At 38.1% G+C, this 23,295-nt stretch overlaps 2 protein-coding genes across 2 annotated transcripts in view; both read right to left on the bottom strand.

Annotated features, from left to right (window-relative positions):
• Positions 1-8,216, bottom strand: part of LOC115805757 (tripartite motif-containing protein 16-like) — a 117,100-nt gene extending 108,884 nt beyond the window's left edge. The window contains exon 1 of the mRNA XM_030766436.1: positions 7,629-8,216. Within this exon, the coding sequence (XP_030622296.1) occupies positions 7,629-8,216 (588 nt within the window). The remainder of the gene's footprint in view (positions 1-7,628) is intronic.
• A 4,555-nt stretch (positions 8,217-12,771) lies between these two features.
• Positions 12,772-16,434, bottom strand: LOC115809333 (E3 ubiquitin-protein ligase TRIM47-like). Its single transcript, XM_030770938.1, has 7 exons — positions 15,847-16,434; positions 15,216-15,311; positions 14,757-14,990; positions 14,453-14,612; positions 14,251-14,304; positions 13,062-13,298; positions 12,772-12,779 (listed from the first exon to the last, which is right to left on the bottom strand). Exons 1-7 carry the CDS (start codon positions 16,432-16,434, stop codon positions 12,772-12,774), a joined length of 1,377 nt encoding a protein of 458 aa, XP_030626798.1.
• Positions 16,435-23,295: the final 6,861 nt, after the last annotated feature.

The following is a 23,295-nucleotide window of genomic DNA, read 5'->3' as shown; positions in this document are numbered from 1 at the left end:
GATTTAAAAAAAAAAGAACGTTTAGTGGAGGGTTCAGAGCAACAGGTCACAGTACCAAGTAGAAAAACAGGAGTAGCTTTAAAAGCCATTTAGAAAAAAATGAAGTTTCAGATTCAGTATTTAATTTCATTCTGATTTTGAAATAAATGGAAATTCTCTTTTGTGTGCAATTGAAAGATTTCATAGTCTCAGTTACCATGGCTTCTTGTCTCTGCCTTCTGCTTTCAGCAAGCGCTGCGAACTGTTGACAAGCAACAGACTTGTCTCTGATACTGTTTCTTACATACTGTTTCTTAAGATGATCAATATGAGTGACTTTCAAATAAAATAAATAGACATTATATTTGTGTACAATTATTTCACAGATACAAAGTTTTCATGTTACTTTCATTGTCACAACAGTAAAAAAAATTAAGAATTTCCTGAGTGTTTTATTTTCTGTCACTTTGAATGTGAAGTTTGTATGTGTAATTTTAAAGATTAAGATAAAATCTCTGTGATTGCATGCACACACTGTGAACAGTAAGCAGTGAATTTGACCTCTGCATTTAACCCATCCATTCACACCAGTAGTAAGCACACACAAACACTAGGGGAGCAGTTGAGAATTACGTGCCTTACTTAAAGGCACTTCAGCCGTGGATGTCTTTCCTGCCGGTTCTGGGAATCAAACCAGTGACCTTTCGGTCACAAGACTGCTTCGCTAAGCACTAGGCCACAAGATACCCACTCATGAGATTCAGATTATGATAATGTATTTGCAGTGAAGGGGAGAGCTCACAGTTTACTGAGTGTCTAACTATTATCTCATTAATGTCTCATTCATTCACACTGTGTCACCGATTTATTGGCCTTTAATCTACACCACCTGAACTAGACATTCATTACAATGTAGTAGATTCACCAACAGGCCTGTAAAATATGAAATTAATCCTTTCGTTCAAGACAGTTTAAGTGAACTTTGTACAGTATTAGAACTTTTTTAGGGCAATTTTAAGAAAGTTCTGATTACTGAAATGGTTCCTCTATCAGCTAGATGTTGTCCTATTCTCTGCACACCACTCACCCTGGAGGCAAGAGAACCTTCTTTTAATGGGTTATCATGCTCCTGTCTTCTCTGCTGTAATTGTCTCTGGATTTCTCTCAACCGTTCCTATGGACAAAGCACAAACATTTCTTTCATACTCTCTTATTATTAGTAATTACTCTGGTTTAGACATGACAGGGCAGCAGTATGCAAATAAACATGTTATTAAAAAAAAACGTTTAGTGGAGGGTTCGGAGCAACAGGTCACAGTACCAAGTAGAAAAACAGGAGTAGCTTTAAAAGCCATTTAGAAAAAAATTAAGTTTCAGATTCAGTATTTAATTTCATTCTGACCAGTAAGAGTGACTTGAAATAAATGGAAATTCTCTCTTTTGTGTGCAACTGAAAGATTTCACAGGCTCAGTTACCATGGCTTCTTGTCTCTGCCTTCCTCTTTCAGCAAGTGCTGTGAACTGTGGAAAAACAACAGACTTGTCTCTGATACTGTTTCTTATCAGTAGCAAGTTTGAGAGGAGGTTTTGAAGCACTAGATTACAGTATTGAATAGAGAAATACAAGCAGATTAAAAACAGAAATTTTTTTTCCAAATTCAGCATTACATTCCACACCTGATCAATATGAGTGACTTTTAATATAAATAGAAATTTTATTGGTGGACAGTTATTTCACAGATACAAAGTTATCGCATTACTGTCATTGTAACAACATTAAAAAAAAATTAAGATAATTTCCTGAGTGTTTATTTCCTGTCACTGCGAATGTGAAGTCTGTACGTGCACTGTGCCTCTTACAGGCCTGTTGGTGAATCTACTACATTGTAATGAATGTCTAGTTCAGGTGGCTTAGATTAAAGTGCAGTAGCAGCACAATAAATATACTTAGTAATAATAATAATAATAATAATAATAATAATAATAATAATAACAACAACAACAACAACAACAACAATAAGAGTGCCTGATGAGGGCCCCTCTCAGCATTGTTACACACTACATGTCCTCAAGTGAATGAATCGTAAAACAGTCACAACAACATTTCTCATTTTGAATAGGTAACAATAGATGTGAAATGAATGCTTTGGTTCTAGACATTTTAAGTGAACTTTGTACAGTTTTAGAACTTCTAAGAAAGTGCAATTTTAAGAAAGTTCTGATTACTGAAATGGTTCCTCTATCAGCTAGATGTTGTCCTATTCTCTGCACACCACTCACCCTGAAGGCAAGAGAACCTTCCTTTAATGGGTTATCATGCTCCTGTCTTCTCTGCGGTAATTGTCTCTGGGTTTCTCTCAACTTTTCCTATGGACAAAGCACAAACATTTCTCTCATACTCTCTCATTAGCAGTAATTACTCTGGTTTAGACGTGACAGGGCAGCAGTATGCAAATAAACACGTTATTAAAAAAAGACTTTCAGTGGAGGGTTCAGAGCAACAGGTCATAGTACCAAGTATAAAAATAGAAGTAGCTTTAAAAGCCATTTAGAAAAAAAATAAGTTTCAGATTCAGTATTTATTTTCACTCTGAACAGTAAGAGTGACTTTTGAAATAAATGGAAATTCTCTTTTTTGTGTGCAATTGAAAGATTTCACAGGCTCAGTTACCATGGCTTCTTGTCTCTGCCTTCTGCTTTCAGCAAACTGTGGAAAAACAACAGACTTATCTCTGATACTGTTTCTCACATACTGTTTCTAACATACTGTTTCTCAGGACAATCAATATGAGTGACTTCTAATATAAATAGAAATTGTATTGGCGGACAATTCTTTCACTAATACAAAGTTATCGCATTACTGTCATTGTCACAACATTAAAAAATTTAAGATAATTTCCTGAGTGTTTTATTTCTTGTAACTTTGATTGTGAAGTCTGTATGTGTAATGTGCCACTTACAGGCCTGTTGGTGAGTCTACTAAATTGTAATGAATGTCTAGTTCAGGTGGCTTAAATTACAGTCCAGTGGCAGCACAATAAATTGGTGACACAGTGTGAATAAGACATTAATGAGATGCTAGTGAGACGCTCAGTAAATTGTGAGCTCTCCCCTTCACTGCAAACACCTAATTCGTGTAGCATTGTTACACACTACATGTCCTCAAGTGAATGAACCATACAACAAAAAGTCGCAACAACATTTCTCATTTGGAATAGGTAACAATAGATGTGAAATGAATGCTTTGGTTCTAGACAGTTTAAGTGAACTTTGTACAGTTTTAGAACTTTTAAGAAAGTGCAATTTTAAGAAAGTTCTGATTACTGAAATGGTTCTTCTGTCAGCTAGATGTCCTATTCTCTGCGCACCACTCACCCTGAAAGCAAGAGAACCTTCCTTTAACAGGTTATCATGCTCCTGTCTTCTCTGCGGTAATTGTCTCTGGGTCAACTCTTCCTATGGACAAAGCACAAACATTTCTCTCATACTTTCTCATTATTAGTAATTACTCTGGTTTAGACGTGACAGGGCAGCAGTATGCAAATAAACATGTTATTAAAAAAAAGGTTCAGCGGAGTCTAAAGAATCATAGATCACAGTATCAAAAGGAAATTAAGAAAAAAATGACAAATGCTCAGTCAACATTCAGTATTTAGAATCCCAGTGATCAGTTTTTTTAATCACTTTTAAAATACATGGAATCAAATTACCATTGCCTTTTCTCAATTTCTGCTTGTTTTCAGTGATCATAATGAAACATTATATGCATGATCAATAATGTTACTTTTAAAATCCTCTTCTCTGTTTGTATGTGTAGAAGTTTAAACATCAACTTTGTAGTGAAGTTATATTTTAAATACTATGACAGTACTGAGATTCCATGCTGGTCTGTGCAAGTCTTTTTGAATTTCAGAGCAGGGTTCAATCAAGAAAATACTGCTAAACATAAATAAAATCTAAAAGCACAACCTCTAAACGGAATCTAAAACATAAATGTTGTATTATCTCAGACATAAATGCTATATAATCTAAACCATAAATGTTCTATCATTTCCCAGCATGTGATATGTATAGAGTAAGAGTAGAGTGCTGTCTCTCAACAATAATTCACAGTGTACTGATACACTCTGATATAAGACATTTATACGATACAGTAGCAGTGTCCAAACTTCCTCTTCACAGAACCTGTCTCCACCCATAAAATCTCTCTAGATGATCAGGATAGGACAGCTGTAGGAGTCCATGTTACCTTTCTGTTCCCCTTAGGCAGAGGGATGTCTCTGTGTGCTCTGTTGAGATCCAGTGTGAGTTGGTGGATATCTGATACGAGACAAAAGAGAATTCTTTCAAATCTAAAAAGTTCAGATGTTACACTTTCAGACGCTTTCTCTTTAAAGTATTTTAGAGTCATTACCTAATTGTGACTCATTAAACAGTATCACACATACAAATACTGTGTATATCAGTGTATATATAAGTATTTGTGTGTGTGTGTGTGTGTGTGTGTGTGTGTGTGAGTACGCGCGCAATTGTCAAAATATACTGTATGTATTATTTTAACACTGCTGCTTGAAAGTTTGTGAATCCTTTAGAATTTTCCATATTTCTGCATAAATATGACCTAAATCATTATCAGATTTTCACACAACACCTTAAAGTAGATAAAGAGAACCCACTTAAATTAATGATACAAGAATATTATACTTGATCATTTATTCATTTAAGAAAATGACCCAGTATTACATATTCATGAGTGGCAAAAGTATGTGAACCTTTGCTTTCAGAATCTGGTGTGACCCCCCCCCCCCCAATATCTGCAACTAAACATTTCCAGTCACTGTTAATCAGTCCCTCTGGGATGTTGGCGAGTTTCCTCACATGAACTGCTCACTTCAGGTCCTTCCACAACATTTCTATAGGGTCAAGGTCAGGACTTTGACTTATTCCAAAACATTAACTCTGTTCTACTTTAAGCATTCTTTGGTAGAATGATTTGTATGATTAGGGTCATTGTCTTGCTGCATGACCCATGTTCTCTTGAGATTCAGTTCACAGACAGATGCCCTTACATTTTCCTTTAGAATTCACTGGAATAATTCAGAATTCATTGCTCCATCAATGATGACAAGCCGTCCTGGCCCAGATGCAGTAAAACAAGTGCCAAACCATGATACTACCACCACCATGTTTCACAGATGGGATAAGGTTCTTACACTGGTATGCAGTGTTTTCCTTTCCCCAAACAAAACACTTCTCATTTAAACCAAAAAGTTCTATTTTGGTCTTGTCTGTCCACAAAGCATTTTTCCAATAGCCTATGTAACATTGGATCATTTCCTCAATAAATCAGTAACCAAGTATAATATTTTTGTCTCATTAGTTTAACTGGGTTCTCTTTATTTACTTTAAGGGCTTGTGTGAAAATCTGATGATGTTTTAGGTGATATTTATGCAGAAGTATAGACAATTCTAAAGGATTCACAAAGTTTCAAGCAGCACTGTATAATATATTTAGTGTGGTGTAACCTTCTAACTTTTCTGTTAACATTGTAATGAGTATTTTGAACCTGCTAAGACATTGCTATTCATTTTTGCATCATACATGCATGTCTCATATCAGTACTCCCCAACTGTGAGGATAGCCTTAACAGACAAGCTGATGTTTAGTAACTACGGAGAAAAATACAACAATGTCTTTGACAATTTTCATATAATTTTCCCTGTTTCCTAAATATATTGAGAAGAGTGTTAGAGAAAGTAATGGAAACATTTACTGTTCTGGAAATGACCAGTTTATTAAAAAGATATCTCCGTGTTTGGTGTTGTGATATATAATGTTAGGTATGACGATGATTAAGGAGAAAAAACACATTTTAGGAAAAGAAAGATTGTTGAGTATATTAAATATTTCTTGTATTTTCAAATAATCTTAGCACTTAATATTACAGTGAGCAATGGGCGGCCTTAGGTGTAGAAAAAGCTAACAATTTGTGATTTCAACAAGGACATTTTATAAAAGCATATTCTAACCTTTTTCTGGTATCTTGACTGTCTCTTCACTGAGGAATTTCTCTATTTTTTCTTTCATTTCAGAGACAGATTTCCTCACATACTCGAAACTGAGGTCTGGATTGACAGTCTCGTTGGGTGACTCTTTATATCCAGAATGAACAGAGACAGACTGGAAACTCTGCATAGAAATAAACAAACATGCATCACACAGTAATGGACACACAAATTTTCCTAGAGCTCTAATACACTTTACTGAGAATAAGCCCAGAGAAGATCCATTGTGAGGGATACTCCACTCTGTGGACAATCAGAGAGTTAGTGACGTTACTTGGAGGAAATGGATGTGATCCTCTGTGTGTGAAAGCTGCTCCAGCTCAGTGTCTCTCTTCCTCAGCTCAGCAATCTCCTGCTCCACTTTCTTTATGTGATCTTCAGCCAGACTCAATTCAGTCTTCTCCTTAGCTCTGATCTGTTCTGTCACCTCAGATCGCCTTCTCTCAATGGAGTGGATAATCTCAGTAAAGATCCTTTCGCTGTCCCCCACTGCTGTCTGTGCAGAGATCTGTGAGGAGACACACAGAGAGGAGAGGAGTCCATTAGAAGCAGCACTCTCACTCAGCTCTTACTGGAAGCCCAGACAGCCTGTTCTCCACAGTGTAGCTCAGTGAGATTGGACAGTGGTCCAGCACTAGGCTCCTCACTGACTGACTGAAGGAAAGTTCTGACTGAGTACTGAAATGGTTCTTCCAGCAGTTAACTGTTATCTTGTCCTCTGCTGACTACTCACTCTGAGAGACTTCACAGTTTGTTTCAGCTCCTGCAGCTCCTTCTCTCTCTCCTGAATTCTCTGCTGGAATTTTCGCTTGGTGTCCAACAGTTGTCTCTGTGAACAAACAACACACTTGTATCTGATATTGATTCTCATTTTCAGTAATTACTCCAGTTTAAACATGACAGGGCCAGAGTAGGAAAATACTCGTGATTTAAAAAAAAAAATTTAAGTGGAGGGTTTAGAGCAGTAGATTGCAGTACAAAGTAGAAACATAGATTTAAAAAAAAATTTGAAAATAAATTAAGTTTCACTTTCAATATTTAATTTCATTCCGATCAGTATAAGTGCCTTTTAAAATAAATGGAAATTCTTTTTGTGTACAGTTGATCCACAAATGCCACAACAGTTAAAACTCTAAAGATGGTTTCCTAAATGAATTGTCTCTTGGAATGTGAAACCTGTATGTGCAATGTGCCACCCACAGGAATGTTGGTGAGACTACTACATTACTACTACATACTACGACATGTTGAATGTTTCATTCTTTTTAAGTACTAAATAGAGAGGTACACTTGAGTAATTGCTCTCCCCCTCTCTACAAACATCTAATTACCATACAGCTGGACATACTCACATGTTCCCTGGTGTGGAAACCATAAATAAAGTAACAACAGCAATAAAGCTCATTCTGCATAGGCTACAATATGTGCAATAAATGTTTTGTTCCAAACAGTGCAGATAAACGTTATACAGTTTTATTGCTGTGGTGGTGATGGACTTTGGTTGTTGCTCTTTTATCACTGTGGACTTCACACCTGAAACACTCATTCAGTTTATACTAGAGTATTTTAGTTTCTTCTCTTACCTGTTTCTCAGTCCTTTCAGCTGCTGCTGAGACTGTATCATGGCCTTTGTGTTCATCCATTGTACACAAATAACAGATCAATTTTTGGTCATAGCGACAGTAAATCTCCACTACTTTGTCATGTTGAGAGCAGATCCTGTCCTGTAATTGTGTAGAGGCTTCGACCAGCTTGTGTTTCTTGTAGGTAGGAGATTCATAGTGAGGCTGGAGGTGAGTTTCACAAAATGAGGCCAGACACACCAGACAGGATTTGACAGCTTTGAGTTTTCTCCCAGTGCAGCTGTCACACTCCACGTCTCCAGGTCCAGCATAACAGACAGCAGGAGAAGCAGCTTGGAGTCCTGTTTTCCTCAGTTTCTCAGCCAGTTCAGCCAGCGTAATGTTTTTACTGAGAACAGGTCTTTGGGTGAAGGTCTGTCTACACTGGGGGCAGCTGTAGACTCCTCTCTGATCATCCTGATCCCAGCAGCCCTTAATACAGTTCATACAGTAACTATGTCCACAGGGAATAGCCACTGGATCCTTAAGTAGATCCAGACAGACTGGACAGATGAATGATTCCTGGACAGAGAAAGAAGCTTCTGCCATTTTGTGTAGACAGCAGCAGAGAAACAACGCTGGTTTCGTTTCACTGGATGTCTACACTGGAGAGTGGGAGTGGTTTCCAGCTGTGCTGTCCGGTTTTTCAGGAAGTGTTCCATAGTTTTGTCACAGAGAATGCAAGTGAAAGCAGTCTGCGGTTGTTCTGTGTTTATGATGACGACAGTTATTATCAGGATTTTATGAGGGCTGGAGACCTAGTTGATAACACTATTGTTGAACATATTCAGGATCATTGTACATGTAACATAATTCACTGTTCTCTTTCAATATACAACACTGTGTAAACTGCATGTCTGTATTCATTCAGAGTGACTGCAGACACTGTGTAGATCCAGACAGACTGGACACTGTACTGAGTAAAGAATAGGAGATAGTAGCTTCAGTCATTTTACTGAACAGAAATGGTTTCGAGCAGCAGAAAAGCTCTCATCCTAGTGTTTAATCAGTCATTTAGATGGAGGTAGTATATGAATCGTAATGGGAAGGAAAATAGGTTACTTCTGTACGTGTCCCGACACATACACACATAGACCAGTACACATTTTTGTTGGGTCTATTGAATTGTTGACGGTCCCTCAGAAGAGGGTGGGACTACCTCTCTGACCACCTTTAGAAGGAGCCTATGATGTTCATGGAGGTGGTAGAGCGGTAGCGTGAAGTGGAATCTCGGTTGTCGTTGCAGCAAAATGCGAAAGCGAGGAAGTGGCGTTGTGTTTATAACGCCAGCATATTTCATGACTCATCCCTGTCACATCCAGGAACTGCACAAGGCACATATCTGCACAGGTAACCTTCTGTTCTTACCAGATAAAAAAAAGAAAAAAAGTGAAACTAAACTACATCAATAAACTGTGATGCTGGTGCCAACGAGAGTACAGAAGCTGGGGGAAAAAAGGTCAACATCTCTGGGTAAATCCCATGTCTGGGAGGGTGGGGTCTATAAGGTATCAGCGATGTTTTGAGTGTTCATGCTTTTTGTTTCCCCTTCACACACACTTGATCATGACCTTATTTCCTGTCAGTATTTAGTGTCTCTTTATTCAGCAAGCTGGGAAGAGTAGACGGTCTGTTCTTTCTCCACACCTTGGTCTTTGTTCTTGGTGTCTGTTGGTCAGTTCCAGTTCTCTCTGTTTGGTTCCTAATCTCTGTGACTTTCTTTTTTTTCCTGAAGGTCAGGGAATAGTTTTGTTGCAGTGCCTGGAGTGATGTGAATGTAAAATGGAAAACTTCTCTCTCAGATAAGTTTTCAGTGGCTCACCTTTTGCAGGTGCATTAATAATATCTGTATGTGCGTTAGTTATGTGACAGTTTCTTGTGTTTGAGAGAGAAGAGACAGAACTAGCACCAGACATCAGACTACCAGTGTCTGGCTGGCCATTAGCCCAACCAATAGTACCAACTAGTGGTACTAATATTGGTACCCAGAGGTTGCTCATAGCTAGATATGATATATTTAAATTTATTTGCTTTATTTTGCATATAGGTTGAAATTGTAATAAAACGAACTGATTTAACATTTTTGTATGTTTCATGGGTGTTTCATGAACAAACCTTATTTGCCAGGTTCCTTCAGTTTTCTCTTGCGTTTGTCTACTGCTTTCTCCTCCTAATTGACACACAAAACTTTCACGACACTTGTTCATAGCTGTCAAATGTTTGGAGATAAACAGCTTTTAGCCTAAACTCTGTGTTTTCCATGGTGACCAAAGTGTGTGGTCTAAAGACTTTGCTGAGACAGTCCCTCGAGTCTAGTTCAACATCATTGTATCTTTACAGATTAACACTGACTTTAGACTGTTACTGTCCAGAGCAAGTTCAGTCTAGTGCAGCCTGATTCCATTTTCTAAAACCCGCTGGGCTACTGTCCAGCCCTTTTCAGCATTTTTTAGCCATTGACTAACAAATCAGAATTAACTAATGGAGAATCTATCAAAAGGTGAGGTTAATTATTCACTGATGCTACCATGTTGTGAATTTGACCTTCCTTGGGGAAGATCTTTGGAGGTCAGCACATTCTTCTTGCTGTTGGCCAAACTGCAATAACCAGATAGTGCTCACCTGTCACGCTGGTGGAAGTGACAAAATGGAGGACTTTACTTACAAACTGAGGATCAAAATACAAGTGCCAAATGGAACAAAAGCGATAACAAAAAGGTGCAGCAAAACAGTGAGTTCCAAAACACAAACAACGATAGACAAGAGACAGGGGAAACACAAGGGCTTAAATACAAGAGGAAAACTAAACAGGGCAAACATGATTGGACCACATTAACAAGGGGAGAACGAGGTTAATAAATACAACAAACAGGAACAGGTGAGGGGCGGAGACAGACACAGAACAGGAGCACAAAGACATATCATAACAAGAGTCCAAATTAAGGTGCAGGCTGTGACACCACCATAGAGTGTATAAAGCAGTGGCCAAATGCTTGACCTGGTCTTCTGTTATTTTCATTTAAAATATTGTAGAAAAAAGAGGAGGCTGGTAACCTTAAGAAGTCCTTTTAAAAAACAAAGCCTAATGTTTGTCATATTCTGGAGTGGTCCACAACATGTTTATCTAATCCAGTCAGTGGAAACACCATGCTATTCATGATGATGATGATTGTGAATAATCAATAACAATGGTTTGCTGCCCTTAATCTCTTTATCACACTCAATTACATGATCTCACAATATTTTATCAACTTTGCAAATGAACAGTTGCAATCTTCAGACTTGTTACGGCCCAAATCAGGGCCCACCATAATAAGCTCTCAGAAACAAGAAAAAAAAGTGCAAAGTCACATGACTCATGCAAAAGTGTTTTAGGCAGCCACCACATTCTTTGCAAATTCGTCTAAAATCAATCATCCTGGATAAAACAACATACTCAGGGCAGGAGAGCTACATACTCTGCTTATGCCTTGTTTGTAAAAAAGCCTCCCTAACTCCCGACCTCATTACACAACAAGTTTGCTTCCTTCCCTACTCTGTCTATCTAAATTGGCTGACAAAAATAGCAAACACTCTCTGTCCTGCAGGGGTGGCATAATCAACACAAAAAAAGAAAAGAAAATGACAAAGGTCAGGAAACAGGTAAAAATACAGCCAACATGTCAAATAAAACTAAGGTACCAGGATTAGGTAGGACTTCAAGGGTGACAGGGAGTAAGCAAAAGACAAACAAACAAACCAACCAAGAAAGGGCCTCCACACCAGCAAGCATAGGTCCATAATCAGACTCAGTCAGCTGCAATCAATCAATCAGTCAATCAATCAATCAATCAATCAATCAATCAATCAATCAATCAATCAGTCAATCAGCAGCCCCCAGCACACGCTGCCTCCATCTCACCACCGATCCAGGAAAAAAAGGGAGAAGGAAAAAAAAGAAGGACGGAGCACATAACACACTATTTTTAGACTTTAATTAACAGTAAAACTTTATTTCATTAATGGTGATCATACATATCTTTGAAGGCAGCTATTCCTAATCCTGTTGCTTACCATTAATGTTCTGATCTTAGTTTTCCCATTTTCTCCCTATTAAGAATAAACAATTACCACATAGTGTGCAGAATGAAAAATCTTGATAGATATCACTTTATAGGTAATGTTGAAGTGCACTATAAAAGTTGGAAATAAATATTCTGTTTTAATGACTGATTAACAATTTTGAAGTTACAAAAAAGTCCTTGGTTTCATAGACAAAATATCAAACCACATTTCACCCCATGATGAACACATTGAACACATCACATTTTTATAATATTCTCACTCCCATTACCGAAACCATGCAATAACAGCATTTGCCCTGTTAAGTGATATAAATGCATTAAGACATGCAGATAATTAGAGTTAAGAGTGTAGTCTGTGAATGAGAAGATTTGTCATGTCATGTTTACTGTCATTCCCAGAGTGGAAACACATGGCTTTGGTTAATCATTTATTTACATCATTAATATTTATATCATTATATGTAATTAGTGAATGTTAAGTACAGATGTCCTCTGAGAATATGTTCAGATATTTGACATTAAAGAGGAAAAAGCTACTCAGAGAAGTACATTGTCCCGAAAGATTATTTTTAACTGGAAAATAAAATGTGCTAAAAGATTCCCTTGTCTTCCCTTGTCTAATGTATAAAGTGTTTTCTTCACCCAAGACCACTAGAGCTTCAAATAATTTCTCTGGCTGTGTCTCAAAAGAGGTTTGACTTAATTGCAGAGCAGACTTAAATAAAAAAATAGTACTGATAATTTCCAGCATACAAATAAACTCAAAGCATAACCTCAATAGATCATCTCAAACACAAACACTCTGTCATTTCCAAACATACAACATGTGACATTTATAAGATACAGTTACAATGAACTGATACATTCTGACAGATGACATTTATAAGATAAAATGACCACTGAAGATGACAAGGGCAAATAAATGACAGCTTTGTTTTCACTTTTTTCTAAAGCTTTTCTGTGTCCATCTGATAGAAAAACTATCCCAACACTGTCCCATCATTCTCAGGTACTGACCTTGCAATCAGATTCAGAACTGATCATTTTTAAGTGCAGATCTGAATAGATGCTGACCTACTAATCCAAAATCCAGGATAGAGGGGCTGAGTGAATGTGGTCTGGACTCTGTAGAGGAGGGTCATTGTGTCAGAGACCCTGTAGAAGGACAGAGTTCCTGCCTTTTGATTTAGATACACTCCTATCCTGGAACAGTTAGAATATACTGGAAATTTCATCCCATCATTATGGTGTGTGAATGTGCAACTGAACCCAGAACAGTCCAAACTCCATGACTGATTATTGTGTCCGAACCTACACTCATTATAATGGCCCTTTCTACTGATATTATTATATGACACAGCTATAGAAACCTTTCCTGTCCTCTTAACTTCCCAGTAACAGTATTCAGGCAAGCTCTCTTTACACAGAACCTGCCAACACTGATCAAATCTCTCTGGATGACTGGGATATGACTGAGATATAATATTCTGTGTTGCCTTTCTGTAGCCCTTAGACAGATGGAGGGATCTGTGTGCTGTGATGGGATCCAGTGTGAGCTGACAGGAATCTGAAATGGGAGAAAACAAAACAAAAAACAAAAACAAAGGAGATTTCAGTCAAATGTAAAGAGTTCAGACAGTTTAGGTTTGAGGTCATTAACATATTTTGACTCATTAAAAACTCTCACATTCACATCTACTGTATACACTCTCTGGTCACTATGTCACAGAAGCGTCAAAACTTGGTGGTGTAAAGTTAGAGACTGACTATGGCCCGCCTGTTTCCATGTACAGTGTGTTTTAGTCATCTTCTAGCGCCCCCCATTGGTGACCAGTTTCTGACTGGTTGGATACCTTTGGGTGGTTGACAACTCTCAGCCCAGCAGTCACTCTGGATGAGTGTAAAAACCCTAGCAACACTGTTAGACCAGGTATACCTGTACTATCATAACATCCACCACCACGTCACTGCCACGGCAGTATCACTGCTGTGTCGGGAATGGTCAGAAACTGAGAATGGCTGTCAAATTGTGAGTGGCACCAGATTGGCCACAGTCTGTAGCTATACACCTGTATGGTGTACCTGTAAGGAAGGTATACCTCAAAGTGACCAGTAAGGTTAGGTCCAAAACAGGTGTTTCTAATAAAACGGACAGTGTATCAGTGGGGTTTTTTGGGATATATTTGTCAAAAGAAATTGATACATAAAATTTTATTATAGTCCAACGTATTTTCAACATCAGTTTTTAATGACTGACAATATTATAGTGAATATTTTGAAACTGATAATAAATTGCTGTTAATGATTCAATATCCCAGTGTTTCATTGTGTCATGTGATGTGTTTGAGAAGATTAACTCATGTGTCTGTTTCAGTAAATGTGTTGTCTACATTTGTTCAGCTTCAAACCATTCATCCATTAAACGACGGGAGGGTGTGTGTGTGTGTGTGTGTGTGTGTGTGTGTGTGTGTGTGTGTGTGTGTGTGTGTGTGTGTGTGTGATGATATTAGTACACTCACACTGTAAAAAGTCTTCTCTGGTGTTGAGCACAGCAGGCAGCAAAAGTTTAGCAACTACGGAGATTAAGAGAAATTAAATTAAGTATTGTGTAGAACAATTCCACTGAACTTCTTAAATTCATGGAATAGAATGTTTTCTTTGTTTATGTTAGCTAAGAAAATTGTGATTTGACTAAAAGTATTTCATTGAAAATATTTGAACCATTTTCTGGTATCTTGACTGTCTCTTCATTCAGGACTTCCTCCAGACTCTTCTTCATCTCAGAGACAGATTTCCTCAAATCCTCAAAAGAGAAGACTGGACTGACAGTCATGCTTGGTAACTCTTCAGTTCCAAAATGAACAGAGAGAAAATGGAAACTCTATAGAGAGAAAAACACACAACAGAGACATGGACACACAAACTTTCCTAGAGCTCCAATACACTTTACTGAGAATAAGTCCAGGTGAGATCCATTGTGAGAGATACCCCACCCTGTAGATGATCAGAGAGTCAGTGATGTTACCTGGAGGAAATAGATGTCATCCTCTGCGTGTGAAAGCTGCTCCAGCTCAGTGTCTCTCTTCCTCAGCTCAGCAATCTCCTGCTCCAGTTTCTCTATGTGATCTTCAGCCAGACTCACTTCAGTCCTCTCCATAACTCTGATCTGTTCTATCACCTCAGACCATCTTCTCTCAATGGAGCGGATTATCTCAGTAAAGATCCTCTCACTGTCCTCCACTGCTGTCTGTGCAGAGATCTGTGAGGAGACACACAGAGAGAAGAGAAGTCCATTAGAAGCAGCACTCTCACTCAGCTCTTACTGGAAGCCCAGACAGCCTGTTCTCCACAGTGTAGCTCAGTGGGATTGGACAGTGGTCCAGCACTGGACTCCTCACTGACTTACTGAAAGAAAGTTCTGACTGAGTACTGAAATGGTTCTTTCCGCAGTTAACTGTTATCTTGTCCTCTGCTGACTACTCACTCTGAGAGACTTCACAGTTTGTTTCAGCTCCTGCAGCTCCTTCTCTCTCTCCTGGATTCTCTGCTGGGATTTTCTCTGGGTCTCTCCCAACTGTCTCTGTGGACAAGCAACACATGTTTCCCTTATACTGTTTCTCATTAACAGTATTTAGTCCTGTTTAAAGATAACATAGCCACAGTCTGCAAATTGACATCTGATTTTGAATGCAGTCTGACTGGAGTATTTGGAATGGACATTTATGCTTATCAAAAAAACAAAACAAAACAAAAAACATTTTGTCATTAAGTACATAAATTCACATGACTTTTAAAATGGGAACAAACCAACAAAACCTTTTCTCACTTATTAAAGCGGTTTCAAATTCAAAATAGTTTTTCTGTTTGTTTGTTTCAGAATGTGTCTTTAAAAGTGATTTTTATAATAATTCAAATTATCCAAATTATGTTTTTGCAATATTTCTGGTAGAGTTTAAATGTGAAAGTGCAACAGTACAACCGAGAAGATTATCTATAGTCACATGACTCACTGACTCTAACTTCTTCAGTAACAAATAAACTCATTAAAAGCAATTGGATTAATACTTCTGAAACCAAAACTAGATGTAGAAGTAGAGTTTAGTTTCCCCTCTTACCTGTTTCTCAGTTCTTTCAGCTGCTGCTGAGACTGTATAGTGGCCTTTGTGTTCATCCATTGTACACAAATAGCAGATCATTTTTTGGTCAGTGTGACAGTAAATCTCCATCAGTTTGTCATGTTGAGAGCAGATCCTGTCATTTAGTCGTTTAGAGACTTCGACCAACTTGTGTTTCTCAAAGGCAGGAGATTCATAGTGAGGCTGGAGGTGAGTTTCACAAAATGACACCAGACACATCAGACAGGATTTGACAGCTTTGAGTTTTCTCCCAGTGCAGGTGTCACACTCCACATCTCCAGGTCCAGCGTAGCAGACAGCGCGACGAGCAGCTTGCAGTTGTATCTTCCTCTTTTCCTCAGCCAGTTCAGCCAGCATGATATTTTTCCTCAGAACAGGTCTTGGGTCGAAGGTCTGTCTACACTGGGGGCAGCTGTAGACTCTTCTCTGATCATCCTGATCCCAGTAGTGCTCGATACAGTTCATACAGTAACTGTGTCCACAGGGAACAGCCACTGGATCCTTCAGTAGATCCAGGCAGATTGGACAGTTGAATGAGTCCTGGAGAGATAAGGGAGCTTCTGCCATTTTGTGCAGACAGCAATAGAGAAACAAGGCTGGTTTCGTTTCACTGGATGTCTACACTGGAGAGTGGGAGTGGTTTCAGGCAGTTTGTCAAGAAGTGTAGTTTTGTTTTACAGAGAAAGCAAGTGAAAGCAGTCAGTCACTCCATTCATCACTGTGCTGTTCCAGCTGTCTTAGTGATGAGCACAGCAATTACAAGGGTCTCATGAGGGCTTAGGACCTTGATGATAACATTGAACTAATGATGGTTTCACATATTCAGAACCACAGTTAGTTTTTTGTCATTGTATCATCTGTGTGACATCAGTAATTTCCCCTCCTCTTTAAGTGTACAGTACTGTTAAACTACATTCACTCCGAGTTACTGTGGTAACTGAGTAGATCCAGACAGACTGAGCAGTTGAATGGGTTCTGGACAGATGAAGGAACTTCTCTCATTAAACTGAACAGAAATTGTGTTTGGCAGCAGGAAAAGCTCTCTTAAGTTTTGCTTTTCAAGGAGTTGAGTAGCAGGGTTTCATCCTGAACCAACTGGTTTATCCACTGCGTACTGTGCTAATGTTTAAGCAGTAATTTAGATGGAGGTAGTCTATGAATTGTATCAGGAAGATAAATAGGTTGCCCTGACACATACACATGTAGACCAGAACATATTTTTGTTGGATTTATTGATTCATTTATTTGTTGTTGATGGTCCCTTAGAGGGTGGTAGGTTTACCTTTCTGACCACCTTTAAAAGGAGACTATGATGTTCATGGAGGTGGCAGAGTGGTAGTGTGAAGTGGAATCTCAGTTGTATAACTCAGCCAACAACGTTCGAAGAAAAGGGTGGTGTTGGTGGCCTCCAGGAAGGAGGATACTGGGTCTGCTCAGCCCGAGGGGCATCAAAGTCCGGGAGAATGACGACTGTCATGGTTCACGAAGAACTGTCTTGACTTACAAAGAACTATCGCGATTAAGAAAGAGCTATCATGATTTGCAGAGGTGAAGGAGTGGCATTGCATTTGTATGACAGCATATTTCCAGGAAAACAAAAGTGAAACTAGAGTCATGAACTGTGGTGTCTGGGCCAGTGAGAGTGTAGGTGCTGGGGAGAAAAAGGCAACATCTCTGGGTGGGAGGGAGGTCTCATGTCCTGGAGAGTGGGATCTATCAGGTATCAGAGATGCTTTGGTTGTTCACGCTTTTTGTTTTTTTGTTTCCTCTTCACACACACACACACACACACACACACACATGGGATTATGACCCTATTTCCTGTTAGTATTTAATGCTTCCTTATTCTTCAAGCTGGGAAGAGTAGACGGCCTGTTCTTTCCCCACACCTTGTTCTTTATTCTTGGAGTTTGTTGGTCAGTTCCAGTTCTCTCTGTTTGGTTCCTAATGCTTCTCTGTGGCTTTGGTTTTCTTTCTTTCTTTCTTTCTTTCTTTCTTTCTTTCTCTCTGTCTTTTTTTGCAACTCAGGGAGTAGTCTTGTTTCAGTGCCTGAAGTGATGTGAATGTTTGTAAAATGGCAAACTTCTCTCTCAGGTTAAGTTTTTAAAGGTTCTAAAAATGTACCTTTTGCAGGTGCATTCATAATATTTGCATGTGCATTAATTAAGTGACAGTTTCTTGTGTTTAAGAGTCAGGAGACAGCACAATACACTGTACTGGCATTAGACATCAGGCTGCCTGTGTCTGGTTGGTTTTTAGCCCACCCAACAATACCATCTGGTGGTAACACTATGTGCACCCAGAGGCTGCTAATGGCTGGTTTTGATATATTCTGCTTTGTTACTTTTATTCTACATATAGGTTGCAATTGTAGTGAAACAAACTGATTTCATTTTTTAAAGCTGTTAACATATGACTGTTTTATGAACAAACCTCATTCACCAGCTTCCTGCAGTTTTCTCTTGCATTTGTCTACTGCTTTCTGCCCCTAATGAACACACAAGGAAACTTTTCATCATGACACTTGTTCATAGCTGTCAAATGTTTGGAGAGAAAACAGCTTGAAGAAGCGTGTTCCTAACATACTTCCTAGCATAATGACCAGCAAGGTTCCCCCTAATAAAGACAATGCTGCATGTTCATGTTCATGTTCATGTTCATCATCATCATCATCTTCTTCATCTTCTTCTTCTTCTTCTTCTTCTTCTTCTTCGCGTATTATGTAACAGCAATATAAACAAGAGTACAACATAATTTGCCATGATAAGAGGGGAACAACATCATTTGCGAGGACAGTTACATTCACAGTGCACAGATAACGTTCAACTATCATGCAAATTAACTGACACAACGCAAAGACTAAATGATGAACGATACACATACACTTCTACTAGACTTCTACACTTCTAATGGAAACATAAACTGAACAATGAAGAACTGAGACTAAGCAACAGTCCATCGCCCCAAGGCATGCTGGGAAGCTCCGCCCATCTACTCGCTAACACACTACAGTCCTCCCCTTTGAGTACTTTAGTACACTTAAAGATGTAAATAGTATGTTAATGTATAGTCATGGTGCACTGTTCAAATCCATTGTATTTTGATGTTAAAATTAGGAACTTAAAATTAGGAAAAATATAAAGGCAATTAAGCACACTGTTGTCTAAAGACCACCTTTTTTTACCTGCCTTGCTTCAAATAAAATACACTATAAATGCATTCAGTTGTGGAGTTTGAGTGTATGTATGACATGAAGCGAGTAAAAAGTGAATGAAAAAATGCATTAAACAAAAACTTTCAAAAACACTTTATTAAAAAGAATGCAAACATATGACCTAAACCTGTTTGGACATTGGGTTAAAATTTACCCCAGCAAAACAAAAAACCAAAACAGCCAAACAAAAGATTTAGTAAGTAACTATCCTCGAAGTTAAATTGAAACTATTTTGTCTCTAAATGTATGTTTTAGCAGTACACTAAAATTGATCATTTACATTTGTTTAAATAAGCTTTAACATATTAGGAAATTAGTTCAACAAAGTGCACGTCAGCAGAATACACTAAAGCACAATTTAAATGAGCTTCACTTACCATTACAACAAAGTTCCTTTTTTTAAAAAATCAGCTCAGTGCGTCAAAAATACAGTCACTGAAATGTACTCCAGAGCAGTGTGCTAAAGTAATGCTTAAATTGTATTAAATTCAAACATACTTTTTGAAAACATATTAAAGTATACTTAAGGTACATGTAATTAAAATACATTAAATTAAAAACATACATTTATAACTCTTCAAATACTTCAAATATACTACTAATATACAGTATTTAAGGTATACTTCTTTTTCACAAGGCACAACAATAATGAGACTAAAATCCCAGTAGTCCCCAGCTGTTCGAGAACAGGACCACAGGGCGGGAACTCTGTCCTTCTACAGCGTCTCTGACACAATGACCCTGCTCCACAGAGTCCAGACCACATTCACTCAGCCCCTTTATGCTGGGTTTGGGTTTCATGATTTAGCTTTTGGAGCGGTTCAGATTCTATGTTGAAAGGGTCTTTAATAAATCTGACAGTAACATCAGCATCACTGAATGACCAGACTCACAGTATGAGTGTGATGAGTGTGAACACTGTCACTTATCTGTACTTTTCACCATATGTTCTCTATGTATCCTATAAATATCATGTGTCAGAGTGTATCAGTACATTGTGTATCTTATAATTGTCATGTGTCAAAGTGTATCAGTACATTGTCAGTGTATCTTAGAAATGTCATGTGTCAGAGTGTATCAGTACATTATCAGAGTATTGTATAAATTTCATGGGTCAGAGTGTATCAGTACATTGTCAGTGTATCTTATAAATATCATGTGTCAGAGTGTATCAGTGTTTGTGTTTGACACAAAGATTTGATAAAGATTTTTCTGATCAGTTATTTTGTGATTTAATGAGTTGTATCTGCCTTCTGTAGTAGTGACAGCAGCACAACTTACTTTTTTATAGGAAATATCAGAAGAGCAGCTTGCCACCTGCGTTAAAGTGAGGAATGAAACTGTGTTCGCTTAACAAGCAAAACTGTATTTATCAAACGTTTAATGACAAGATGATTAAGTAAAGTGACCTGTTGACTGATATGTGTGACGATGCCTGAGACAAAGAGCAGTTGCCAGAAGTAGACTCGGGCTGCCATTGACTGTCCTCCTGCCTGTTTTGTTGGTTGCTGGTAATATATTTTTCTAAAAATGTTTCTTTTTTTAATGTTTTTTTTTTTTTAATTTTACAATTTTATTCTCAAAATGTTTTGATTCTTTTTCCTGTAAAATCACAACTTTATCATCGTAATATTAAGACTTTTGTCCTGAAATATTATGACTTTATTCTCATTAAATGACAATTTTATTCTCATACTATTATGACTTTTTTTCTCAGTTACGACTTTATTCTCGTAATATTACATCCTTATTCTTGAAATCTCAGATTTTTTTTCCCTCAATGCGACCCTAATACTATGTCGTATGTTCTGCATGTTTGCACGTTGCAAATTTTCTAAACCAAAAGCAATTAAAGGGTTAAGTTGTTTACAGTAAATGCATTGTCTGCTGGTTTACTTTGGCACTTTTCAGTACAGCATGCTTAGTATGCCACTTAGTACTGTATTACTTTGAGTGTTACAGTGCAAATTAACACCAGACCACTACTGTGGGTTTTCTACCTTTTAAGATTATAAACCATAGAAGGGTAAACACATGCCAGGCGGACATTGGTGTGATGTAAGCAACACACCTACAACTAATAAAATTGATGATGGGTGTGTTAGACTTACAGTAGGTGTGCGAATGACACAGGCATTGAGAATAGTCAATAGTATTGGTGGCCCCGAGATGGTGGACGCCCACCCCCCCCAATCAAATTCTGCTTAGGGCCCCATAAAGGCCTGGGCCAGCCCTGTGTGTATGTGTGTACTGAATATGTCTTAGTTCCACCTAAAGCTCATTTTACTCAACAGTATAGTAATTTTGTTCATTCAATTTTTTAATTCTGCCTGAATTTAGCCGCTGTTATAACTGCTGACATTTGCTGTTCTATTTTCTGAGTGTATGATAAAACATTCTCTAGTTTACTGAGTGTGGTGATCCAGGAACTGAGTTTTATAGGAGAATTGAATTTGAAGAGTATTGTTGTACTTGCTACTGTAATGCCATTGTTTAATGTATGTTAATGAGGAGTTCTTTTGAATAATTTCTAGGTTCAGTGTTCAGAGTGCTGAACTGCAGTTTTATCAGTTTCTCCACATTATGAACAGAGAGTCAGGATTACTTTGTCATGTTGTGAGCAGATCCTGTCTTGTAGTTGTGTGGAGGCTTCGACCAGCTTGTGTCTCTTGTAGGCAGGAGATTCATAGTGAGTTTGGAGGTGAGTCTCACAAAATGAGGCCAGACACAACCAGACAGGATTTGACAGCTTTGAGTTTTCTCCCAGTGCAGATGTCACACTCCACATCTCCAGGTCCAGCATAACAGACAGCAGGAGGAGCAGCTTGGAGTCCTGACTTCATCTTTTTCTCAGCCAGTTCAGCCAGTGTTGTGTTCTTATTGAGAACAGGTCTTGGGGTAAAGATCTGTCTACACTGGGGACAGCTGTAGACTCTTCTCTGATCATCCTGATCCCAGCAGCCCTCGATACAGCTCATACAGTAACTGTGTCAACAGGGAATAGTCACTGGAAACTTAAATAAATCCAGACAGATTGAACAGATGAGTGGATCCTGAACCGATAAAGAGGCCTCTGCCATTTTACTGCACAGACTCACCCTTAGAGAAATAATTTCAGTTTCGTTTTAGCAGCAGGCCATGCAGAAGAGTGGGTGTGGCTTCCTGAATGCATGTGTTAATCAGATGTTTTGTAAGTGCACCATAGAGAGTCTGACAGCACGTTTGAGTCAGCTAGTAACTTGTGCTCAAGACAGGAGTTATAAAAATAAGCACAACACAAAAGAAAGTCTGAAAGTCAGTTTGAGTTTATAATCTGACGTCTGATTTATCTGTGAATGCTTAGTTGTGCACCGAGTGTAACAATAATCTACTGAAAATGGCTGAAAATTAGACTGTAAATAGACACGAGAAGTTTGTATGAGTTGAACACAACTATTGATTAATTCGCTTATTAAACATTTGGACTGAACCTACAAAGCATCTGCATCCAATCGTGGCATAGGGTCAGAACTGTAGAACTCACAAATGATATTCAACACACTGGAGCCGTTCGATTTCCCCCAGGTGAAAAAGATCATCATGCTTCAGGCTTGCCCCCAAGCTGGACAAGGAAAGCAGCTAGGAACATGGGAGTCCTTGCTGAAAGCATTTTAAAGAGCACCAGTACCACTTGATATAATTTATTCACGTCCGGGGGTAGTTATGGACCAGCACTCCATAACAAAGCATAACATAATTCGGTACCTCTTTACAATAAGACTGCCCTTATAAAAGGATTTTTAAATGGTTTATAATTATGTTATTAATTAGGTTGTAAACACTTTATAAATCACTAATAAACAATTATAATCAATTTCTACGACAGTTTTCATACATCGATGTGGGCTCACTATTTGGAAGGATCAAGTTACTGCTGCATTTTTTATCTGTCTATTCTGTTAAATCTCGGATCTCCCTACTTGCTTAGCTTACTTTATCTTGTCCCTTTATCAGTGAGCATGTTAAACTGTCAGCTTCATCTCATTTTTATGACCATTCATTTATGAGTTACAAACACTTATAACTGCTGAAAGGGAGCCTTACTGTAAAGTGTAAAACACATCACCATTTATTAATTAGTTACTAGTTAATAAAAATATACCACAACATACCACTTTCATATGATAGCATATGTCATATCAACAACAGTGATAATAATGAGGATGGCTGCTAAT

This window comes from Chanos chanos, chromosome 1, assembly GCF_902362185.1.
Source record: "Chanos chanos chromosome 1, fChaCha1.1, whole genome shotgun sequence".
NCBI lineage: Eukaryota > Metazoa > Chordata > Actinopteri > Gonorynchiformes > Chanidae > Chanos > Chanos chanos.
The sequence above is the reverse complement of the archived record's forward strand: the minus strand, read 5'-3'. Positions and strand labels throughout refer to the sequence as shown.

What these genes read in the sequence shown, in the direction of transcription:
- LOC115809333 (XM_030770938.1), bottom strand. Translation starts at nt 16,434, where the DNA reads ATGGCAGAAGCTCCCTTATCTCTCCAGGACTCATTCAACTGTCCAATC. An exon ending in CTGAAAGAACTGAGAAACAG is followed by an intron (nt 15,312 to 15,846) that starts GTAAGAGGGGAA and finishes GCTTGTCCACAG; the next exon opens with AGACAGTTGGGAGAGACCCA. An exon ending in ATGACATCTATTTCCTCCAG is followed by an intron (nt 14,613 to 14,756) that starts GTAACATCACTG and finishes TTCTCTCTATAG; the next exon opens with AGTTTCCATTTTCTCTCTGT.